At 44.3% G+C, this 25,537-nt stretch overlaps 1 protein-coding gene across 5 annotated transcripts; it reads left to right on the top strand.

Annotated features, from left to right (window-relative positions):
- The first annotated feature begins 75 nt into the window (after nucleotides 1–75).
- On the top strand, nucleotides 76–20,233 carry C7H10orf95 (chromosome 7 C10orf95 homolog). Of its 5 annotated transcripts, none has more exons than XM_039481287.1 (2): nucleotides 76–95; nucleotides 18,530–20,233. In XM_039481287.1, the coding sequence occupies exon 2, from the start codon at nucleotides 18,587–18,589 to the stop codon at nucleotides 19,256–19,258; it is 672 nt and encodes a 223-aa protein (XP_039337221.1). In that variant the 5' UTR covers nucleotides 76–95; nucleotides 18,530–18,586; the 3' UTR covers nucleotides 19,259–20,233. The 5 variants fall into 5 exon arrangements, with proteins under 5 accessions (XP_039337221.1, XP_039337216.1, XP_039337218.1 ...); XM_039481282.1 differs by lacking the exon at nucleotides 76–95 and adding an exon at nucleotides 3,269–3,425; XM_039481284.1 differs by lacking the exon at nucleotides 76–95 and adding an exon at nucleotides 3,378–3,516.
- Nucleotides 20,234–25,537: the final 5,304 nt, after the last annotated feature.

Here is a 25,537-nt window from a genome sequence, read left to right as displayed (position 1 = left end):
TGAGGCGGAGCCCGCGGAGGCCATCTTCACTCCGGGCAGACGAAGCCAGGAAGCCCCACCCTTCCGGCCATCCTGGGTGAGCGCTGTTTTTGAAGGTGGGGGGGGGTCTCTCAGCTGAGTGACATAGTGATGAACCAGTCAGAAAGCAGAGCAACTGATTTACATAGTCACGCCCCTAACGCAGCAAACCGCAGAGATCCGGATTCGGAATGGGGAGGGGACGCGACTGGGGCCCTTCTAGCCGGGCCGCTCTGCAGCTCTATGGCCCGGGCACTTGAGGGCCGGGAGCCCGCCCCGCCCCTGAGTGTGACCTGCGGCCCTGCCCCTCCCCCAACCACCCCTGGCCCTCAGACTGTGGGGCCTGGCCCTGCCCCTCCCCCCACCACCCGTGGCCCTCAGACTGTGGGGCCCGGCTCAGGGGCCATGACCCTGAGACTGTGTGAGATCCCCTGCCCCACAGATTGTGTGTGAGCCCTGCCCCAAACCTAGTATTTAGCAGTGACCCTTTCCCAGCCCTGGAGAAGAGCTCGGCGTAAGCTGGTCTCTCGCCCACAGACAGTGGGCCAATAAGAGATATTACCCCGCCCACAGGGTCTCCTTATCTCAAGAGTCGTTATAGAGGGGAAAGAAATAGGAGTTATTTACAAGGCTAAAGCAGGCAAAAACACACACCCCTCCCAAGGGCCTTTCTGAGCTTCAGTTTCACACACGTTTCTCTAATAAGCAAACTCTTTATGTCCTTTAGAGCTAACCCAGGCTCAACCCTGGGGATCTTTTGCTTATGGGTTAATAATTCTTGGCACACCGATTCCAAGCAGCATAAAGATACAGTTCCTCGTTGGTAGGGCCTTTCATTCCCTTCTCCCTCGCCCCCACAAACTCAGCCGATGGAAGGAATCCATTTGCAGACTTCTTTCCATTTGGAGAGGGGAAGGAAGAGCGATCAGCAAAGTCTTCTACTCTCTTTGATGTTCCACAAGACTACATCTGGTGTGAAGGGAGGAGGAGGGGGGGGGGCAGGACATAACACCTTTGGTTGGAGATCAGCACTTTACACTAATTAATGTTTCTCTCCTGTCTGATTGTTTACACAATCACAGAGGCTTATTACTCAAATGCTGAAACATTACCTTACAATGTGGGATACAGATTGTACAAGTGAGATGAATGAATGCAGCAATTTATAAGCATTCAATAATGTCTAAACAGTAAGCATATTTTTATAATTCTAATACTTGTAACAATACTGACACACAGGTCAGACTGGTTCCAGCTATGTATTTGTCACTGTTCCACAAAGGCCTGGGGTCCTTGGCATGAGCTGGCACCTGGTCTGCCAGCATCACATCTTCTACTGTGGGGAGCCCTGCTGGGGACCTTGTTCCCCTGAGACTCTATGTGAGATCCCTCAACCCCAATGCCTGTCTCTTCTACTTCTGAGGCCATGTCCCCTTAAGACTGTGATCTCTAGCCCCCACCCCTTCCACCCCCAGGGAACCCGATTATGGCCCAAGTACCATGAGACTGTGCAGGACCCACAGCCCCTGCCTTCTCTTTTCAAACATTTTCCTAATTCTTTTTGGATTTATATCTCCAGAACAAGATCAGCAGACAGATGGCCCAGCTGTGGACTGCAGGCCATTGGTGGTCTATGGAGCACATGCCAGCAGAGATCTGGCTGGTCACATTGTGCTGAGTCCAGCTCCTAGCTGAGAAAGACAGAATAGATGGGAGACAGGTTGAAATGAAAAGCAAACACTGACACCATGACTAGTTTTTCTGAGAGGTCAAAACACGTACTGCATTAAAGACAGCTAAATACATTACCATTCTTACAGACATCACTTATTTTCCCATGCACTATCAGGGGAGTCTCATGGGATTACAGTTTTGAGATGAATCAAGACTGGACTCCTTTCTGAAAGAGATGCTTGAACCACATAGGAATTATGCATTAGTCAAATGTAAGTTATTACTCTCTATACAGGGATAACTGGATGAAGTTTAATGGCCTGTATCATATAGGAGGTCAAACTAGATGATCATAATGGTCTTTTCTGGCCTTTAATTCTATGAACTACATTTTTAAAACCTTCACAGAAACACTATGCAGAGTTTCAAAATTATAAAGCAAATGTCAGAAAGTCTGGAAGTGGGCTGTTAAGGTATTCATCAACATCACCAGCTTCAACCAACCATCGCTCTCACATCACACATGGAAATTTACCTTTCCTCCTAAACTAGATCCATAAAATACACCAGTGTCTAATATATATCAGCTATTCACCCTTTGCTCTAGAGATAGCTAGTCTGACCTATTTTTCTCATTAGCTACCCCAAATAGCCCATGAAAGCTTATGCCCAAATACATTTGTTAGTCTCTAAGGTGCTACAAGTACTCCTCATTCTTTTTCCCAAATACTACATTAGAGTGACTAGATGTTCCAATTTTATAGGGACAGTCCTGATTTTTTGATCTTTTTCTTATATAGGCTCCTATTACCCCCCACCCCCATCCCAATTTTTCACACTTGCTGTCTGGTCACCCTACTGTACTTGTGTATTAATACTATTTCAAAAGCCCCTTCAGGCCTCCTTTACTTCTCACAAAGAGACAACTAAAAATGGGGACCCATTTTGTCCCCATGCAAGTCACCTTTATCTTCTCCCTACAGCAATTAATTTAACTGTTAATGGATATTCCCCTAACAAGGTGATACAGGAAGCTTTAATTAGTGTTGGTAAAGGGCTTTGTGAGCTTTAAAGTATCATCATTTGCTTTATATTTCCTAGTTATTCTCAAAGCATTTTCTCATTTTATTATCTACTGACATTCTATGAAATAGGATTACCAGCATCTTCACAAATAAGTCCTTTTTATAAAGTCACTAACCACAGAAGTTCACGTATTTGCACTCAACAACATAATTCCAGATTGTGTAATTGGAGAGTGATTCATAGGCATACCTCATCAGACATTGAGATCACCTGTAATATTATAGAGAGTCATTTTATGTAAAAAGCCTCAATCACTATCATGTTTGGTAATTTTCCATGTATAACATAAATTATTCAATTAGAACTAAAAAACCAATTTTGACTCATAGCAGGACACAAGCTATCATTGGAAGGTTGTTTCTATAATATCAGTCAGGCCTGGTAATAGAACCATCACCTTTTGGGTTTTAACTTTATAGCTCAATTTATACATTTTAAACTACTATCCAGTTTGTTGTAAGATTTGTTTATGGACAACTAGGATTGCAACATAATACTACAGGTGCCTACAATAGTAGCTGATATGGGTCATTCCAAGTGTAACAACTGGAATTATCACAGTGATTACAAATAGAAGCTGTGCTTCAGTGATCACTGATTGTGACTGATAAGCTGGGGAGTAGGCTTCTTCTTCAAAGCAGTAAATGGTAATTTTTTTTAAAGTTTACTCTTGATACTGTTCAAAGTTATGATCTTCTGAGGAATGATGCTAATGTTTGTCTGCTGCCTTGGGAAAGGGTATGAAGTTCTAAGATGTACTTTCATAAGTTCTTATTTTTAAGAGAGTTTGAATGTATATAGATATAGGTAGTCTCCTTTCTCTTCTTCCCCCACCTGACTTCATTATTAATTTCTATTTTAATGTATTGTGACTATCTTAAAGAACAAAGAGTGTGGGTTTTTTTTTGCTTTATCAGTTAAGTTATACTATTAACAGACAGCTAGCTTCAGTTGTATTTTATCACTTAAATGCTGTATATAACTTTACAAAATCTCTTTACATATTATTAAATGTTTAATTTTTTTTGTTTTTGAAGCTCTATTTGCAGGTAAGGAATGTCTAAGTATAGATCAATTGTAGTATTTTAGTTCATCTAATGGCATTTTAAATCAGTAAGCAATTTAAGGGGGAGGGAGAAGATCCTGATCTGAAACCAGAATCTGTCCAGCTGCTATCCACTTTGATAAGTGTTTGAGTATTTAACCCACTTTTTCAGTCTGAGTAGCTACAGTAATAAATGTTTCCACTTGAGGGAGGACAGAAAAAAGCAATAGATTGTTGAAAGTTAAAAACAGTTTAATGTTGTGGCTTATTTAATGAATTGTACATTAACAATACATGTATGCAAATGTGTGCCTCTTCAATTGTATTACCTTATTTTAACAGACAGCCTCCCGTTTACACTTATATGAACTTAATCACATCTACCTAAAAATTTATTGGATTTGCTTAGCATAATCAGTATTTTTATGTACATAAGTGACCCAAAGCTTGAGTACAAATTGGCAAATACTAACCAATAGCTCTTGTAACTCTTATCCCACAATAAGAGTGGCTTTTTCAGTTTAGTTAAAGTCCATCCAAGACAACACTAATTATTCTTATTCCAAAATAAGTGTGTCCATATGGTGAGTTATATCAGTATAATGACACTGGTCAAAATTCACACTTTCACTTATACCAGCACAACTTTCCTGTGTGAACAGTCCCTAATTCTGAAGATCACCTGAATATAAAATGTGCTTATCTTCTATTTAAAATGCCACGGTCATTATCACACTGGCCTCCAATGCCGAAGTTTGTAAACTAAGATCTAGAGCAGCGGTTCTCAAACTGTTGGTCAGGACCCCAAAGTGGCTTGCACCCCCATTTTAATGGGGTTGCCAGGGCTGGCTTAGACTTACGGGCGCACAGGGCCCAAGCCCTACCGCCCAGAGCCAAAGCCTGAGGACTTTAGCTCTGGGCAGTGGGGCTCAGATTGTAGGCCCCTTGCCTGGGGATGAAGCTCTGGGGCTTGGGCTTTGACCCCTCCCCCCTCCAGACAGCAGAGCTTGGGTAGGTTCAGGCTTTACTTCCTCATCCTGGGGTTCTCTAGTAGTTTTTGTTCTCAGAAGGGGGTTGTGGTGCAATGAAGTTTGAGAACTAATGACCTAGAGAAACCCTCCTATGGCCTCAATCCTGTGAACATTTACATGAGTAGTCCCCCTTAAAGTCAATGGGATTGTTTTGCATCAATCAGGTGATGCATGTGCAGACATGTTTACAGCATCATCGAATTAGAAAGTACCACAAGGGTCTCTAGAAGCCCCTGCCAAGAGGCTAGATTTGTTGTGGCTAAACCATCCAAGACCAATTGCCATCCAGATCAGAATGCTCCAGTAGAAAGTAGTGGGATTATTTAAAGATAATCAAGTAATCACGTCTCAGCAGTGTTTGTAACACACAGGTTGTTAGTGCATGAGACAGTAAAAGCCACCTGAAACTGGCTAGTCAGTTTTACTGTTCTAATAACTAAGGTCTGCAAAATGCAAGAAGCATTCAAATGTATAGAATGCATTTTAAAAGCATTTAGACTCAAATAATTGAAGATGTTAGTGCAATAGATAATACAATTTTTCTTTAAATGTTAAAGGGACCCCATCTTAAATTAATCTTCATTTTACATAGCATATTTCATAACCTGCCACACACAATTGAAGTAACAGTAAACATGCCAACTGATTCTCTTTATAAAATATCCTCTGTAAAGATAAAACTTGCCACCAGCTATTATAGGTGAAAAGTGATGCATAAATGTAATTCTCTGTATCATCAGGGCTACAGTAGGCACAGCAGAAAATCACTGCTAATACGTGGTCTTTCTGGGAAATCTCTGCTAGGCATTGGGGTTGGAATTTTCAAAGATGCTTAAGGGAAGTAAGTACTGAACTCTTGCTGAATTTCAATGGGAATTGGGCACTAACTTCACTAAAGCCCCTTTGAAAATCCCAGTCTCTGTCTGTGAAATAAATCTTCTGTCTTAGTTTTAAAAAAAACCCACACATGTCTAAAGCATGATCTACTGTAACAAGTCTTAACCACTAATTCTACTGTACCAAATCTGCACCCTGAAGTCCACAGGGAGCAGGACTAGGACTCAGATCATCCTGCTTCAGAAAAGCAGGCCATCACCTGAGCTCAAATTGTTAGCTGTGCAAGGCCTGATTCCTTTTATGAGAAGGCAGTGAAAATACATTGGCTAGTCCACTACCAGCTTGAAAAGGGCTAGGTGTTTTGCTTGACTAATTGGGATGTGATGAGAGCCAGCTGTCTAATTCCTGCAGGAAACACCTGGGGGCCTAAGCAGCCTCTCTCCAGGGTTGTTTTTTTTGGGTTGGGGGGGTGGGGTCTGAGTCATGGATTGCAAAGCAAAGGAAGATGCCTTCCTGCAGCCTGGTCTTGGATACCTTCCATGAGCGTGACAGGGCTTAGAATAAACTCCTGTTATCTGCATCTCCCATTGGCTTAGCTAGGTTAGTCAGCTCCCTGACTAGCATGCTGGCTTTTGTGACTCTCTCATTCTCAGGTGCCCCTCTCTCCCCGTTCACTGTATAGGGAGCCTAGATCACAGTGTTGTTCCTATGATTTCTCCCCGCCTCCCCCCAGGTGCTGTGATGCTGAGCATTGCAACCCCTAAGACTTTGTGGATTCCACCCTTTGTTCCTTGTTTCTGCTCCTCTTTCTGGTGCAATGGCGCTGAGGTGGTCTCTCAATGAGAATTCTTTGATTGTAGCTGCGGCCTATCAACCAAATTCCAGCAGGTCTGCACAGTAGAGCTTCAAGGCTGTGCTGAAATGTTAAAGGACAAAGCCTGCTGGGAGAAATGTTGTACATTTATCTATGATTGACAGCACCTTTCTAACCCAAATGGGCTGAACCATGTCTTTCTGTTTGGATAACTTTTCTTAAACTGTACCCGGAAGCTAGTAAAAAAAAATATATATATAGTAGCACAGGGCCTAGGGTATCTGGACAAACATGTCCATGTACATAATCTGTTTGGTGTTTAAAACCCATTACTGGAAACTATTCAGCTGTATAGCCTGTATTTAGAGTATTTGCTCATTTGTATGCTAAGTCCTATCATGCTGTCAGAAACCATTTTCTTTTTCAGATCTTAATCCCTTGACGCTACAAGGGAGTATATCAAATATCCTTGCAACTTTTCTGAAAAGTAAAGAATAGGCCTTCTCCAGGCCAACACAAACTTTCAGTTGAAACCTGTCTAGTGAAAAACATTATGTATAAACCTTTGAGGATAGAACAGTTGCTGTATTTGTAAACGGTCACCTCACTCCCAGTATCTAATGCACTTGAAAGCATTTTGGTTAAGTTTGCATATAAAAGGCAATGTACCTAAAATCAAACTTCATGCTATACTAAATGAGAGGGGGGGGGGGGGAAATCAGTGCAATGTTTAAATTGACCAATTTTTAACAGTCAAATTAAAATGTGAAGATATTTTACTGCAGTAATAAGTGGAACACACCGCACCTACTACTTTTATAAAGGACACTTCCTTCTCTCCTCTCCCCTCTCTAGATTTAACTTTGTAAAAGCAAAAACATATCCTAGGCTCTTGGAATCCTTAAGACCTCAAAAATATAAGTCCTCCAGTAAGAGAAACCCAGCAGCCAAACCTCCCCAGGAATCAGAAATAACTAACAAACCATTTTAAAAATGTAATGAGTTGTGCTTATATACACATTCTTCTCTCCCCAGAGGGCTATATGTTAAGATGCCAATGGTACACTAACAGTGACTTAGCAGTTTTCTTGCAGGAGAACATATTTATGTCTTTCTCTCAGATTAGTTGATCATCAAAGTGCTTAGTCTAAGAGCACAAGCTTGTTGTTGGATCAAAGACGATGGGTACATCTACGCTACGGAAACTATATTGGCGTAGTTATGCCACCGCAGCCCCATGGTATAGACCCAGCCTATGCTGGCAGAAAATGTTTTTCTGTTGGCGTAGGAATGTCACCTCCCCAAGTGACATTAGCTATGTCAATGGAAGCCCTCTTCCATCAGTATAGCTGCATCTATGCTGGGGTTATGTTGGTATAGCTACATCAGTCAGTGGTGGTGGCTTTTTTTTCTCTTCCCATCCCAACTGACATTAGCTATGCTGATAAACTTTTAAGCATAGACCAAGGCTATAGAGCAAATCATTTAGCCCTTCGTTGTTGTTGTGTATTTGGTTGTCATGGGTTTTGTCACTATGGCAACTGAGTTTACTATATGATAGGATAGCCGGTTTTCAACCGGCTGAGTGAGCTCTCTGTCTCTGTAAATAAAATGGAGGTTTTGGTTAGCTGTCTGCTCTCTGGCCTCAAGTGATTGCTTCCTACACCAGCTGCCCCAAGGATACAACAGTTGTCAAATGCTGGTGGGGCAAAGGAGTTAGAAACTGACTGTTGACATGACCAAGTACTGATGCTTGTTACTGCCTGTATCTGCTCTTTGCCATATTCTGTGGTGGTGTAGCCCTGACAGTCCCAGGATATTGCAGAGACAAGATGGGTGATGTAATAGCTTGGTAACAGGAGTTGGTCCAATAAAAGTGATTCTCACCCACCTTGTCTCTTGGTCATAGACTTTTTCAGGCCAGAAGGAAGGAACCATTATGATCTACTCTGACTTCCTGCATAACCTCATAAGTCATGAAATTTTTCACCCATTCAGTTCCTACCCTGAGCCCATAGCTTCCTGGCTGAGCTAGAGCATTTTTTTTTTTTTTTTTAAAGAAAAAGAGAAAGCTAAGCAGATGTGACTAGCTAACTGATGCTAGCTGTGGAAGAACAAAACAACGCTGCTCTTTCCTGCTTCCCCAACAAACATGTTGGCTTAAACTCTAAGGTCAAGATTCCTGAGTATTGCTGAAACTAGACTGTTCTATAGAACATTCGAGGGTTTTTTCCTCCAATCTTGCATTGGTCAGAGGAAGCGAAAAGAGTGGGTAGAAAAGACAAGCTAAGAGAGCTTCCCCGCTCCATCTCTGATTTCTCTGATGCTGTGTCTTGTTGTGCTTGGTAATGAGGTATAAAGGACTCCGCTTGACATCTTGACACCAGCAACAGTTGGTGGGAAAAATCCTGTCTTGTCTTGTTAATGCAATGCACTTGAGCAAAAGCATCACTTAGGGAGAACAAATTTGGAAGCCCCCACTCTAACATGATTGTTTTTTCCCCACTAGTGTTTAGGTGACTCTGTAAGTCAGTGGGACTTGTGCTCCTAAGCAACAGTGTTTTGGAAACCTCCCCTCTTAGTGCATTGGTCAGAAAATTAAAGATTTATTGGAAAACTCTCAAGTAAGGCCTCTACTCTAACAAAGGTCCTGCCATGTGGTGAACCTCCTCCAGAGCCTCCTTGAAATGGTGTAGCTTAATTGAAACAGTGCAAGATTTGCTCATCCTATGGGACAGAGGAATATGCAACTTCTGAAGTGTGCTCAGATCCTGCTTTTCCTGGGGAGCTCCAAAAGAGCTATGGCCCTGGGATGGGTGGAAGAGGAAGACCCTAAAGAACCAAACTCTGATCCTTTTGAGTCTTTTTATTTTGTAGAATTTCCAGTTAGATGCAAGTCCTGGCTGTCTCAGATTTCCTTTTTCCACAAGATTTTGACAAGGAGCATGAGGCTATCGAAGGAAAAAGTTTATTTATGTCTTGTAGAACCAATAAGTCATGCATTTACTCTCCAGGAAGGTAGGGTGGGGGAATGGCAAGGCAAGTATTTAACAACTTGATATTAAACTCTGGAAGATTCTCAGGCAGTGTGGTGAACATTCCTGGGTCACTTTATTATTAGACCCTTGTTATCTCTCTCCTTCTTACCCCCCTCCCCCACCTTTTTTTGCATTCATGAGTACTCTGCTGGGTAACACGCTAGAGCAGAAACCTTGGGCTCTGAATCCATCCAGCCCAGACCTGATGACATGATAAAATATCTGTCTGCTTCTCCACACTAAATCTGATTATTTCGGTGGGTTTGGTCCTGGACTAGTCCAGCAGCAAAGCAGCTCTGATGACAACTTGATCAGCAAAACCTCTCCCTTGTGAAAACAGCTGGCATTAAATAGAGAGAACTGGCAATGTGATCATTTGGGGATGGAGTCCCTGCTATTTCAAAAGGCACCCTGAAAAACTGTCCTTTGAGTGCCTGAATTGGATTAGGGTAGCTAAGGTAAATATTCTGCGCATTTGAACTAACCCTCTGGTTGTATGCTGCAAATGGCTTTTGGTTTCCACTTGATTGATTGATCCATAGTAATTCTATATGACACAAGTCAGCACTGAAGCATGCTCCTCTGCATATATCTAAAAAGAACAGGAGTCCTTGTGGCACCTTAGACTAACAAATTTATTTGAGCATAAGCTTTCGTGGGCTACAGCCCACTTCTTCAGATGCATAGAATGGAACATGTAGTAAGGATATATACACAGAACATGAAGAGGTGGAAGTAGCCATATCAACTCTAAGAGGCTAGCTAATTAAGATGAGCTATAATCAGCAGGAGGGGGAAAAACACTTGTGTAGTGATAATCAAGATGGCCCATTTCAGATAGTTGACAAGAGGTGTGAGGATACTTAACATGGGGAAATAGATTCAATCTGTGTAATGACTCAGCCATTCCCAGTCTCTGTTCAAGCCTAAATTAATGGTGTCTAGTTTGCATATTAATTCAAGTTTAGCAGTTTCTCGCTGGAGTCTTAAAGCTTTTTTGTTGCAAAATTGCCACTTTTAAGTCTGTTATTGAGTGACCAGAGAGGTTGAAGTGTTCTCCTGCTAGTTTCTGAATGTTATGATTCCTGATGTCAGATTTGTGTCCATTTATTCTTTTGCATAGAGACTGTCCGGTTTGGCCAATGTACATGCCAGCAATGCCCCATTATCTTAGCCATTCCAATAATCTATTCAAGCCTGAGTCATTACAAAAATTGAATCTATTTCCCCATGTTAAGTATCCTCACATCTTCTTGTCAACTGTCTGAAATGGGCCATCTTGATTATCACTACAAGTGTGTTTTTTTCCCTCCTGCTGCTTATAGCTCATCTTAATTAATTAGCCTCTTAGAGTTGATATGGCTACTTCCACCTCTTCATGTTCTGTATGTGTATCTATATCTCCTTACTACATGTTCCATTCTATGCATCTGAAGAAGTGAGCTGTAGCCCACAAAAGCTTATGCTCAAATAAATTTGTTAGTCTCTAAGGTGCCACAAGTACTCCTGTTCTTTTTGGGAATACAGACTAACACGGCTGCTACTCTGAACGAGATATATGCAGGTTTCATTCTCAGAGCTGCAGTGGAAAAGGCTCTTCAATTTGTAAGCACCTAGGGGATAATAGGGTTAAAAGTAATAGCCAGCATAGATTTGTCAGGAACAAATGCCAAACCAACCTGATTTCCTCCTTTGACAGGGTTACTGGGCTAGTAGAGAGGGGAGGAAGCAGAAGATGTGATGTGTATGGTGTTGTGGGTTTTGTGTGTGTGTGAGACTCTTGATAGTCTTACATGATGACGACATAAGCAACCTAAGGAAGTGTCGTCTGAATGAAATTACTGTAAGGTGGGTGTACAACTGGTCGGAAGACTGAACTCAAAATAACTTCCAGTGGTTCTCTCTCAAACTGGCAGGATGCATCTGGTGGGGTCCCACCGAGTCAGTTCTGGGTCTTGTACTATACAATATTTTCACTGACTTGCTGATGGAATGGAGAATGTACTTATGAAACTTGCAGGTGACACCCAGCTGGGAGGGGTTGCAAGCACTTTGGAGGGCAGAATTAGAATTCAAAATGACCTTGCTGAACTGGAGCATTGGCCTGAAATCAACAAGATGAAATTCAGTAAAGATAAGTGCAAAGTACTTCACTAAGCAAGGAAAAATCAAATGCACAACTACAAAATGGAGACTAACTGGCTAGGTGGCAGTACTGCTGAAAAGGGTCTGGGGGTTTAATCAATCTCAGATTGAATGAGTCAACAACGTGATGCAGTTATGGAACAGGATAATATCAGTGTAGGGCAGGGGCTGGCAACTTTTCAGAAGTGGTGGGCCAAGTCTTCATTTATTCACTCTAATTTAAGGTTTAGCGTGCCAGTCATACATTTGAATGTTTTTAGAAGGTCTCTTTCTATAAGTCTAATATATAACTAAACTATTGTATGTAAAGTAAATAAGGTTTTTAAAATGTTTAAGAAGCTTCATTTTAAAATCTTAAATTAAAAAGCAGAGCGGCGTGCTCCCCCTCCCCCCTACCAGTGGCTAGGACACGGGCAGTGCGAGTGCCACTGAAAATCAGCTTGCATGCCACCTTCGGCACACGTGCTATAGGTTGCCTACCCCTGGTCTAGGGCATAGTAACAAGAGTGTCATATGTAGACCACAGGAGCTAATGGTCCTGCACTGGGGAGGCCTCAGCTGGGGTATCATCTCATTCTGGGTGCTCCACTTTAGGCAAGATCTAGACAAATCAGGAAAGGTTTAGAAAACCTGACCTATGAGGAAAGACTTTAAAATACTGGGTGTGTTTTAGTCTTAGAGAGAAGAAGACTGAGGTGGGCGGGGGAGAAATCTGGTAAGTCTTCAAATATGGGAAGGGCTGTTTATAAAGAGGACCGTGATTGATTGTTCTCCATGTCCACTGCAGGTTGTACAAGGGGTGTAATGGGCTTAATCTGCAGCAAGGGAGATTTAAGTTGGATATTAGGGAAAGCTTTCTAACTGAGTGTAGTTAAGCTCTGGAATAAGCTTCCAAGAGAGGCTGTGGGAATCCCCATTGCTGGTGGTTAATCTCTGACAGATTACTTTGTCCTGCTTCAGTGCTGGGGGCTGGACTTAATGACCTTTCAAGGGCCCTTCCAGACCCATATTTGAGACTGACTTGATTCCATCAGCAGTAGCCAGATGTTGTGAAAGGTTTAAAGGAGGCCTATGCAAGATGAACGGATGCAGAGGGAGAAGAGCAGACTCAATCCATGAGGTAGGCTTGGGCAAGATAATGGAGTATGTGAACTGTCCTAATCTCTTCCAAGCAGAGATGGTGAAGATCATGTGTCAACTAGTAATGTGTGTTTTGTGGTTTTTTTTTTTTTTTTTCCCCCTAAGGCAGTCTCTCCATTTTGTGGGTGGCCTTGACTGCAGCACCAGCTGGGTTAGGGTAGACCCCTTCCTAATTGGGGTGGGGGCCATTGAGAAGGGCATGCTCACAAAGTTGGGAAGAAGAACATTTAGGTGGGGGAAACCAACTAACCTCTCTCAACATGTCCCTTTTTGGCAGGTTAGTACTTGTTACTCATTGTCTAGTAACCATAGCTGCCTGGAATGTGCCCAGGCTTGGGAGGAGCTTGGAGTGGTTACTAAACACAATAGTTGGCTAGTCTGAGAATTCCTCTGGAGATAACCAGAGCCTTTAACTTTAAAGAATCAGAGGTAAGGTCTGGAGCTTGGCGTGAGTCTCTAACTTCAAGGGTTATGCTCCAGTGTCTGTCCTCATTAAGCGAACAACCTGGTTGACTCCACTCTGGGTATGCCTGATTTCCGAAGAGGGAAGCAAAGCAGAGCTTGAAATCTTTGCTAAGGAAACAAAACGCACACTGCTGCCTACAGAGACAGGTAATGGCCTCTTTCCTAGCTGCTTGAGGTGCGAAGCTCACCACTGCCCTTTTCTGGCTGGGTGTGCTTGCTGCCTAGAAATGGCCATGTCCTAAAATGTCTGTTTTGCACTCTTGTTTATAGTGACTCTGACCTGAGGGCCCCGGTGTTCCTTCTTCCCACTGCTCCCTAAGATACAGGAGGTCCAGGTGTGATTCTGTGCTGAGTGCCTGAGTAACATGCTGTGCACTGTTTAGACTGTCGCCTTCTATCCCAGAGGTGGCTGCATTTCAGCAGTGACGTGTACCTGCTGGAATGACAGCGGCTGTAACAACACTGGTGCCTTGTGCGTCTGCACCGCTTGCTTGCTGTTCTCCAGCAAAGCAGCCACTGGCCATAGCCAGCTCTAAACTTTATCCCCACTTACTTTGTCACTTTTTCCACCCTTCCTCCCTCAGGGTAGCCCATCACCACCTCAGCAGCTTCCTGCCTGCACCCCTGGGAGTTAGGGGTACAGGCAGGAAGCTGCTGAGGTGGTGGTGGGCTGATCCCTGGCATGTCTGCCATATTCTGCTGCTTCAAGTGACCATCCTGATATGGACCATGGGTTGGAGTCAAAGCCCCAGTTTCCAAGCAGGGAAGCCACTGAGTGCAATGAAAGAGATTCTGGTGGGGTGTGACTGTGAGTGACTGTAGACACTGTTGCTCCTGCATGCACAGCAGGGTGCTATGTGGGCAAATAGGTTGCAAAGGCCTGATCTATTAATTTAGATGGAATAAATGGGCCCAAAGAGTTCAGAGGTGTCAACAAGACCCTATCACTGCTCAACATTGTTAAACAAGGTTCAGGTCTTGGTATTCTGAGGCCTCAGCCTGCTTAGTACCATGGCAAACACTCCCTTAAAAATCCTTTATCAGAAGATACAGAAAAGAAAAATGGAGCCTTTGAAATGCAGAGTATTAAATAAGGCTCTTATTTGAACAGCATCTCTCCTTGCTTTTTTTTTAAAAGGGAAGAAAACGCCCCTGTCTGACTGTCTTTTTGCTGGTATCTAAGATGGTAAAAACTATTTTTTTTTTTTGTTTTGGTTTTGGAGATTGGGGGTAGGGGGGAGAGAAGTTAGTTGAGATGGGCTGGACCTGGTTGTAAGTTGGTTCCCATTTCCTCAGAAGAACGTGCACACAAAAGGGGAGAGAAATGCATTTCCTATCCTTGCTAGCTTTTGTCTCTTGGGGTAACAGCCGTGAGGACAAAGCTGGCTGCAGTGGTTGTTTGTAGACCGCTGCTTCTATTAACTTTTTTTTCCCCAAGTCCTCTTTTTAAAGATCTCCAAAAGGGAGCATTTTGCAGGTGGGGGTAGATAGACTTTTCTGCCCATTTTGTTCCCCAATTAGGCCTAACTTCTAACACTAATTTTGTCTCACTTCTTCCTCCTCCCCCTACTCCAGTCTCACATTGTTCGTGTGTACCAGGCATGACCTTAACACAGTTGTTGAGTTATAGCAAGAGGCCTTTTTGTTTCGACTGAGTCCATCTCTTTCCCATTATCATTTGTTGCTCTGTTATGGTGTCTTATGAATTTCCAGCTGCTACTTACAGCTGAGCTTACAATTAAGGTAAATTTGTAGGTCCAATTATGCCAACAGGCCTAAGGCTGCGACTGCTGTTAATACAGACTCAGACAGCTGGGATGGGTGTTGAAGTGTCTGAGAAATACAGCCTTGTGGGAGCAGTGTTTGTCAGTGCATTGCACTAGCTCCCACTTCAAACCCCCTCTTCTGCAAGACCCCAAAAATGGAATGTGGAAGAAAGAACGGGAGGGTCTAGATCATCAATTTATCCTGTGCCCAGCAATGCAGAGATGGGACAAAGCGCATTTCGATTGTCCATGATTGAAGCTCTTCTGGGTCAGGAGCAGTCTTATTGTCTGTAGACCAGTTAGCACAGGGTCTTGATTCTCATTTGGGGTGCCCTTGAAGTGTTGCTTGTACGGCAATAGCACTATTAGATAAATACTGCACATGTAACACTGACAGACCCCGGTCGTCAGTAGGCAGGATCAAACTGGGGACCTTTGGAGCTTAGTGCATGAGCCTCTAACACATGAACTAAGAGCCACTGTCTCTTAGGTAAGGCTGTAGAGCAGACTCATTTTAACTCTGGTCTCAGTGCCACTAGATGGGACAGACCACCACATCCAGGAGGGGTGTGGGTTACACATACACTTGGCAAACTGGGCCTAAGACCTCCAGATATCAGTGTGTAAAAAAGCAAGTCTCTGCCATGGCTACCTTTAAGAGATTTCTTCTGTCTCAAGGTAGAGCCCTGAGGTGAAGGAGCAGGACAGCACTAGACAGTTGCAGAATGTGGGCTTGTGAAAGTGCTGTAGTGTATTAGCACAATGCAGACAACGCCCTATTGCTGAGCGATCTGTCTCGGTGGGAAATGGTGCCTGAACTTTCTGTGGTCTGGCATGTGATATGCTCCTGTGCATCCCTCTGACTCCTTGGGAGTCTCCAACTTGCATAACAGGAGGCTTGATCCAGTTCTGAACACTAACGAGCTGAAGTTCTGGCTGGCTGTAGAACAAGGAGGTCCTCACTCTGGTGTTGCATCAAGGAAAAGCAATTTAGTCTCATTTTACCAGCCATCTTGGCAACTTTTCATCTCGTGCTTCACAGCCAGGGTTGCCCAAACAAAGGCTGTGATGGCAACTTGCTAGGAACCCAAAGGGGGCATGACCCTTGCATAAAACAGAGTGCAGTCATGCTAGTTTCTACTAGTAGAGGTCCCAGCATGCAACACTCCATTCTGATCCAAGCATATTTCCTCAACTCCATCCCTGTTGAGATGCTTATCTAGCCCTTCAGCTCACTATTCTGACAGTTCTAGAACTTGCTTCTCTGGCCATGCCAGACTGTGGCATGACCACGTCACAAGCTATTGTCTGACACCTCCACCAGCTCCCAAGTCACTTCAGATCCACTTGGGAGAGAGGAATAAAAATCTCCCTTCATTGTGTCTAACTCTCTCGCTGATTTATTGTGCTCACTGCACAGGCCTGGTTTTTCTCTGCCCCCCTCCTGCTCTTAGAGAACCAGCCTCCTGGTTGAGATTATGCCAACAGTGTGTCCCCTTCCCCAAACACACCCACCCCTACCTTTTTCTTAGAGGAAATGATACTCTTAGAGTAGTACCCAACCAACAAGGGAATAGCAAGATCCATTCCAGGCCTTCCAATACAGCTTTAATTCTGCACGCTCCATCTAAAGACAAGGAAACGTGTAGAACTTAAGTTACCCCCCCACCCCGCATGCCTATGATCAGCATTTCAGTTCGTCATGGAGGTGATAATTGTTGAATGAATGTGGCGTGCTTAACCTGTTCAGCTCAGTCAGCATTGCCGCTAGTGTCCAGGGATGTGATCGTGTTGGGTCTATATGCACTGCATCTGTTCCTAAATGGGAATCGATACATCACAGCATGAACAAAGCCTGGTTAGCATCCAAGTGGGTCAGAATGATGCAACCAGATGACTCTCGGGGAAGTGAGCCTGTGACCCTTTACTTCATCACACCTGTGGGTGGTTAATCAATTTTCAATTCATGGTTCCTCTCCTGATTCCTTTTACATTCTTTCTGATGGGTGCATTAGAAATAGGTTTTTTGATCAATTGAGTTGATGACCTCAGATCAGTTACTAGTGTGCACTTATGGTACCAAATAAACCACCAGTCAGTTGCATCCCATCCAGACTTAAGGCTTTCTGATGATTGATCTCAGGAGCCGCTATAATCATCTGCCTAGGTTTATACTCTGCCTATCACTTCAGTATCTGCATTGTTGGAAGGCAGGCAACAGGGTAGGACCTGTCTAAACTGGGGATATCAGCACTAGTGTATTTAAAGCACAAACCCCTTGGGCAGAAGCCCTGCACCAGTGTAAAATGTGAAACTTATGGCTCCTGTAGTTTACCAGAATTTGTAGCTGGTATACTGCATTATCTCCCCAGTGACCTGGGCTGGGGTAAGCACACCAACCTTCTCCTCTGCTCTCCATGCTAGCTTCCCATGGAACACAGCCCAGGTCGAGGTCCTTTTCTTCAAGGTCTCAGAGTGCCTTGAAGGAAAGGATAATGCCCTGGCTGCAGGATACCTAAAGCTCTGGGCTGAGGGCCATGCTTAGCCCCATTCTGCTTGAGAAGCAGAATTGTCATCCATCACCTGGGCAAAGCATGTCTGTGCAGGAGATGGGAGCTTTTCTCACACTAGGGAATGATCCTCACCAGGCCCCACAAACATGAGACCTCACCACCTTCTGCTCCAAGTGCAAGTTGCACTTCCATATGTGCAGGAACTATGGGTGCTACCACACTCCTGGCTTCAAGTGGTTTCCATCAAATGCAGGGTTTACAGTTTGGTTCAATGGCTCTTAGCACCTCCACTATACAAATTGTTCCAGCCCCCCTGTGCCCTTCTTTGTCCTGCCTTCACTAATATAAACCTACAACAGTGTATACATGGCACATAACTTCCCCCAGGGGAGAGGATGAGAATGAATAACATGCAACATGATTAACATCTGTTACTTAATACACTGCTGGTACTGGTGATGAGGCTGGTTGAGGAATTGGAATGGAATTTCACTGGTGAGGTCCTAACCTAGACAGGCATGTTCAGACCTAACCAGTAACTAGAGAAAGGTGAGTGAGATTTTAGAAAAACCCAAACCCTTTAAACCTAACTTCTGTAGGTTAACTCTTCAGTTCATGGTTTCTTCCAGAAGCAGGAGTGTCAGAATAGCTAATTGGTGAGTCATGTGAAAAACCAATTACAAGATGGCTGATGGTGGCTTTTTTACTCCTAATCCTGCAGCTCCAAGAGATCTAGGTAAATGTTGCATGGGAATGGGTGTCATCTGACAGTACATTGGAAACGCTGGAACTGCTGTGGTGTTACCTTTTTTTGTTCCTCTAGGCTAGTTAATTGCGCAGTACGCTTTAGTTATAGGAAACTCATTTGTTATCCAGCATGCTGCATGAACAATGCTGGGATGGAAATTGTGTATCTTTTTTTCTCCTGTCCTCAGTATCTTCTGTTTATTTCCACAGCTCAGGACACAAGTTGCTTTGAAGCAATGACCCCTGTTTAACACAAGGATCTGGACCATGTACCATTATGGTTTTGTGCCTCAAGAGCCTTATCCAAGCATGAACCAGCCCTCTCCATACACCTACCTGCCTCTTGGGCCTGGCAGATTGGCTGAATCTCCAAATGCCACAATGTTCCCTCCTATCCAGATGCACAACTTCTATAGCCGGCCTGTCACCACCACCATGGACTGGAACGGCCACCATGACTATGCAGGAAACCAACTAGAGTATCATCATTTCTACGGCAGCAACCCATACTTCCATCCTCACCCCTTCTGGCACTTCTCTCAGGTGACCCCCATGTCTCTGTACAACCCCTATGCAAACTACAATCCGTATGCAGCATACCAGAGGCCAAGCCAGGGTCAGGACATATGGCCTCAGGGCTTCACCATGAGAGGAGAGCTTCACTGGGGGAAACTTGAAAGGGTCTTTGGACCTAGACGGGAACTTCCGGAGTTTGTGAAGGAGGATCTCCGCAGGGTTTATGGCACCTACCCAAGGACTGATGTTTCCATAACCTTCCAGAACAGGGAATTCCTGGTGAAAGGAGACCCCAGAGTGGGAGAACAGGACTATACAGTCGAAAAGAGAGTCATCCGAAGGGATCCCACCCCAACGGCTAGCGAAGCAGATGACGACAGTGAGGAACAAAACAGGAAGAAGAAAAAGAAATCTAGACGTTGATCTAGCCAACTCCCTATGAGACTGGTGCTCCTTGTCATGGCCAAAGTTAGTGGCTGAATTCTGGCACTTGGGAAGAATACTGGGAACTAGCATGGGCATACACTCCCCTTGGCAAGTTTTGCATGACTGCCAAAAATGTAATTAATTCCTCTGCCTACTTTCCCCACGCTCCATAAACACATTGACATAGCTTATACTCCAGCTGACTGACACGTACTACACATTCTCCCCTGCCCCCCATGTGCACCTCCATATCTGTTGGTCTCTCAGATGTTGGCTTTGAATGAGATTGTATAGGCTTCCATTTGGCTGACCAAATATTGTCAATCTGCTTGCTAGATTGTGTCCCTTTTTAGAAGAAGAGTTGGTGAGAGTCTCTTTTCTAACAAGGGTAAAGAGCCACAAGTCACTAATTTGGCCTCCTGTTGGCAGTAGTCTGCAGGATGAATAGCCAGGAAGACTGGACTCCCTCCATTCTGTCAACTTGCCCCACTTCTGAGGACAGTGTGGTGAAAGTGTCTTGTTTGAACACTAACCATGCAGCTGTCTTTTTGTACACCCTGTAATTACTGCTTCATACAGAAGATTTATTCACTATGGAATTTTTGTGTTGACTCTTCACTATGGGCTGGAAGAAGGTGATGTAAAGATATTCCCCTCTTGTACTCACTGATGGGTCTGGCGATCCCTCTTTCTGACTGCACGTCCTCATTCTGAGGACAAGAACCTAACTCAGATCCGAGTGAGCGCAACTATTGCCGGGGGGCACTGGAAAAGATACAACTGTGGATGCCAGTTTACAAGCGCCACTGACATACGTCAGATGTCACAGCCTTTTCCCTTTGCCAGGTCTGAAGAGGGGATCTACTGCTTGAAGGACAGGCTGCACTGGAAACTTACCGCAGGCCCCAGGGCAGTCCCTAAGTTGCCTGCAAACTTATGTAGCTTTTAAATAATAAAAAAATAAAATGTGAACCCCTGTATGTGCTTGTCTTCATTGCCAGTGACTAAAACTGCTGCTTGCTGGAGTTGTATAGTATACTGAAGTAAGTGTGTGTGTGTGTGTGTGTACATACAAACACACAAATTATGCTTGCAAAATTAAGCACTTGAGGGTACGTCTACACTACAGGATATTCCGATTTTAATATAAACCGGTTTAATAAAACAGATTGTATAAAATTGAGTGCATGTGGCCACACTAAGCACATTAATTTGGCGGTGTGCATCCACGATCCGAGGCTAGCATCGATTTCTGGAGCATTGCACTGTGGGTAGCTATTCCGTAGCTATCCCATAGTTCCCGCAGTGTCCCCCACCCCTTGGAATTCTGGGTTGAGATCCCAGTGCCTGATGGGGCAAAAATCATTGTCACGGGTGGTTCTGGGTAAATGTCATCAGTCACTCCTTCCTCTGGGAAAGCAAAAGCAGACAATCATTTCGCGCCCTTTTTCCCTGGATTGCCCTGGCAGATGCCATTAGCATGGCAGCCACGGAGCCTGTTTTGCCTTTTGTCACTGTCACCGTATGTGTACTAGATGCCGCTGACAGAGGTGATTCAGCAGCGCTACACAGCAGCATTAATTTGCTCTTGCATGATAGCAGAGATGGTTATCAGCTGTTCTGTACCATCTACCTTGCCATTGTAAATTGGCAATGAGATGACTGATACCAGTCCTTCTGTGCTGTACCATCTGATGCTGTCATAGGTGCCCCTGGCTGAGATCGGCCAGGGGCGCAAAAGACAAAAATGGGAATGACTCCCTGAGTCAATTCCTCCTTTATGGTATCTAAAAATAGAATCAGTCCTGCCTAGAATATGGGGCAAGTGTACTAGAGAACCAGTGTATCAGAGAACCAGAGAGCACAGCCGCTCCGTGTCAGATCCTGCAGAAATGATGAGCTGCATGCCATTCAGAGGGGGTGCCCCTGCAACAACCCCACCTGTTGATTCCCTCCTCCCCCAGCCTTCCTGGGCTACCATTGCAGTGTCCCCCCATTTGTGTGATGAAGTAATAAAGAATGCAGGAATAAGAAACAGTGACTTGTTAGTGAGATAAAATGAGGGGAAAGCAGCCTCCAGCTGCTATGATAGTCCAGACAGGACAGAATCTTTTCTTTACACATGAAGGGCGGGGGCTGATGGAGCTCAGCCCCCTGTTGCTATGAGGAAGACCGTTACCAGCCATTCTGTACCATCTACTGGGAAGTAGTAGCACTCATGGGCTGATGATGATGGATACCAGTCCTTCTGTACTATACCATCTGCCACAAGGCAGCTGATGATGGAGATCAGTCATATTGTACTATCAGCCACCAAGGAGGGGGGGCGGGGATGCTACAGTTCAGTGCCGCAGCATCGCATCTACCAGCAGCATTCAGTAGATGTAGGGTGACATTTAAAAGAGTCAAGAGACTATTTTTTTTTTCCCTTTTCCTTCTGGGGGTAAATTGACGAGCTATGCCCTGAACCACCGCGGACAATGTGTTTGACCCTACAGGCATTGGGAGCTCAGCCAAGAATGCAAATGCTTTTCGGAGACTGCAGGAACTGTGGGATAGCTTGAGTCCTCAGTCCCCCCTCCCTCCCTCCATGAGCGTCCATTTGATTCTTTGGCTTTCCATTACGCTTATCACGCAGCAGTGTGCTGAGTCCCTGCTGTGCCCTCTGTCTGGAGATTTTTTTAAAATGCTTTAGAATTTCATCATCTGTATCAGAGCTCTGATGGAACAGATTTGTCTGCCCATACAGCGATCACATCCGTACAGTCCATGCTGGAGCTCTATTTGGATTTGGGACTGCATCGCCACCCGTGCAGATCAGAGCTCCACGCTGGGCAATCAGGAAATGATATTCAAAAGTTCGTGGGGCTTTTCCTGTCTACCTGGCCACTGCATCAGAGTTCTGATTGCTGTCCAGAGCAGTCAGTGGTGCACTGTGGGATACCACCCGGAGGCCAATACCGTCGATTTGCGGCCACACTAACCCTAATCTGATATGGTAATACCGATATTAGCGCTACTCCTCTCGTTGGGGAGGAGTACAGAAACAGGTTTAAAGAGCCCTTTATATTGATATAAAGGGCCTCTTAGTGTGGACGGGTGTGGCGTTAAATTGGTTTAACACTCCTAAAACCGGTTTAAACATGTAGTGTAGACCAGGCCTGAGAGTTAGGTAATGGCTGAATTAAGGTTGCAGAGGCAGCCTTAATTTGCCTGCCTTGTGAGGAGTGCATGATGAGGCAGTCTTTACTTACAGGTACATGATGGCATACACTTCCACCCCGCCTCATTCAGTTTGCGGGATGAATCTGCTATTGGGGGTGGAGCAGGGCTGTGCTGTGAAGGAGGCTGTTGTCTGTAGAACCCTTGCTTGGTTTGTTGTGGAAGTTGGAAGATGCATAGTGAAAGAGAAAGGAGGGTCTCCTGGTAAAGGCAGCTGAACTGTGCTGTGATCCTATTCCTGGCTCTGCCAGACTTGCTGTGCAGTTCTGGGCCGGTCACTTAAAGCAATCTTCCCAGCCACTAGGGTCTGATTTGCAGAAGTGCTGAGTGCTCACATTGCAAGTGAAGTCAATGGGAGCTGTGGCTTTGGATGCAAAGAAGTGCTAAATAATTTCTCTGGGATTGTGGAGGGTGGGGGTCAGTCAGGTCCTAGGTCTCAAATTGGGTACCCAAAATTAATAGATATTGGCCCATGGAGAGACTGAGCTTGAAGGTTAGTGCACAACATCCTAATACAGACTCAGCTTAGACCTCCTCTGGTGCAGAAAACTGAAGCTCTGTAGGCCAGCCCTTAAACACTATACTGCTAAATGCCGTGAGGAAATTATTGAATTGTCTTCACAGCAGAGTTTGGGTAAGTATGCAGTAAATGAGGCATGAGACCACCCCTGAACAATGAGGATAAAACAAACCCTTGTATAGCTGTGCATTAAGAGAGCACCTGCCATCCTGTGCACTGAATGAGGCAGGAGTCCTCTGGAAGGAAAATAACATGTGATCATGTAATTGAAGACCATATCCAAATGCATAGGCATGAGGGGGCCAAATTAAAGTTAAAAAGGTAATAATTGGAGAGATACCAATCTCCTAGAACTGGAAAGGACCTTGAAAGGTCATCAAGTCCAACCCCCTGCCTTCACTAGCAGGACCAATTTTTGCCCCAGATCCCTAAGTGGCCTCCTCAAGGATTGAACTCACAACCCTGGGTTTAGCAGGCCAATGCTCAAACCACTGAGCTATCCCTCCCCCCCACAGGCAGCCTTGATTCAGGTGTCTCAACTTTTGAGGGTTTGACTTTGCAACCTTAATGTTTCCAGTGTAGCTTTTTGTGGGTCCATTTCCTTTGCTTTAAAGAGGGGGAAATGGTTGGTGCACAGAATGAGGATTCTATTGGGGGGTGGGACTGCCACCCACACTGTACCCACTGGTCTGAGGGGTGGGGCACAGGGGAAGCTTTCTACTCCCTGCAATGGCTGGGCAGTCTCAGCTCCTGAGACTCATCTTGCTCCCTGTGCAGGTGAAGCAAATGGGGCTATGCTGGAGGGTCAAGACACTCCCCCCACCCAATGAAATTCAATGTTAAGTGTGAAGTACGGCACATTGGAAAACCATCCCAACTACCCATACAGAATGATGGGGTCTAAATTTTCTGTTAACACTCAAGAAAGATCTTGGAGTCCTAAGAACCGTCATACTGGGTGAGACTAATGGTTGATCCAGCCCAGTATCCTGTCTTCTGACAGTGGCTGGTGCCGCATGCTTCAGAGGGAGCAAACAGAACAAGGCAGTTTATCAAGCGTTCCATCCCCTGTCATCCAGTCCCAACTTCAAGCAATCAGAGGCTTAGGAACTCCAGAGCACAGGATGGGGGCCCTGGCCACTTGGCTAATAGCCAGTGATGGACTATCCTTCATGAACAGTCAGAATTATTTTTTTGAACCCAGTTTATATTTGGTCTTCACAACATCCCCTGGCAACAAGTCCCACAGGTTGACTGTGCATTGTGTGATGTATGTACTGGTTTCCTTTTAAATCTGCTACCTATTAATTTTCTTGGGTGACTCCTGGTTTGTGTGTCATGTGAAGGGGTAAATAACACTTCCTTATTTGTGTTCTCCACACCAGTCACGATTTTCTAGATTTCAGTCATATCCCCCTCAGTTGTCTTTTATTTTTCCAAGCTGAACAGTCCCAGTCTTTTTTAATCTCTCCCCGTATAGAAGTTGTTCCAGCTCCCTGATCATTTCTCTGTACTTTATCCCAATTCTAATGTATATATTTTGAGATGGGGTGATCAGATCTGCATGCAGTATTCAGGATGTGGGCAGAAAATGGATTTATATAGGGGCATTATAATTTCTGCCTTAACCATTAGGAAAAGGATAGATAGCATTGTAGGCTTTTGACTGTTGCTGCACATTGACCAGATGTTTTCAGAGAACTATCTGCAATGACTCAGATCTTTCTTGAGAACAGCAAACTTATCACCCATCACTTTGTGTGTGTGTGTGTGTGTATGTATATAGTTGGGATAACATTTTCCAATATGTGTTACTCTGCATTTGTCAACATTGAATTTCATCTAACATTTTTCTTGCCAAGTCACCATGTTTTGTCAGATTCCCTTTGTAACTCTTTGCAGTCTGCTTTGGACTTCAGTAATTTTGTATCATCTGCAAACTTTACCACCTTGCTGTTTAACATTCATAAATGATCTGGAAAAATGGGTAAACAGCACTGGTCACAGTACAGATTATTGGGGAAACCCTGCTATTTACCTTTCTCCACTGTAAAAACTATTTATTCCTACCCTTTGTTTTCTGTCTCTTTAACTGATCCAGAAGAGAACCTTCCCTCTTATCCCATAATTCCCTACTTTGCTTGTCTTTAGTGAGAGACCTTGTCAAAGGCTTTCTGAAAGTTCCAGTCAATATAATTTACTTGATCTTCCAGGTCTGTGTTTGTTTTAACCCCCCTCCAAAAGAATTTTAATAGTAGGGAGGTGTGATTTTTTTTTTTCCCTCTTCCCCTCACAAAAGCCATGCTGAATCTTCCCCTAACGTGTTGTGCTCATCTGGGATGTCTGAGTCTCTGTTCTTTACTCTAGCTCAAACAATTTGCCTAAAACTGAATTTAGGTTCACCAGCCTAAAGTGCCAGGGTCAGCTCTGCACCTTTTTAAAAAAAGGTGGTGTCACACAAGCTATTCTCTAATCCATCTGCTGCCTACAAAGGCTGATTGAAGCACTAAGTTAAGCACAGTTTGTTCTGCAAT

The sequence above is a fragment of the Mauremys reevesii genome, linkage group 7 (assembly GCF_016161935.1).
Source record: "Mauremys reevesii isolate NIE-2019 linkage group 7, ASM1616193v1, whole genome shotgun sequence".
Taxonomy (NCBI): Eukaryota; Metazoa; Chordata; order Testudines; family Geoemydidae; genus Mauremys; species Mauremys reevesii.
The sequence above is the reverse complement of the archived record's forward strand: the minus strand, read 5'-3'. Positions and strand labels throughout refer to the sequence as shown.

What these genes read in the sequence shown, in the direction of transcription:
- C7H10orf95 (XM_039481287.1), top strand. Translation starts at nt 18,587, where the DNA reads ATGTACCATTATGGTTTTGTGCCTCAAGAGCCTTATCCAAGCATGAAC.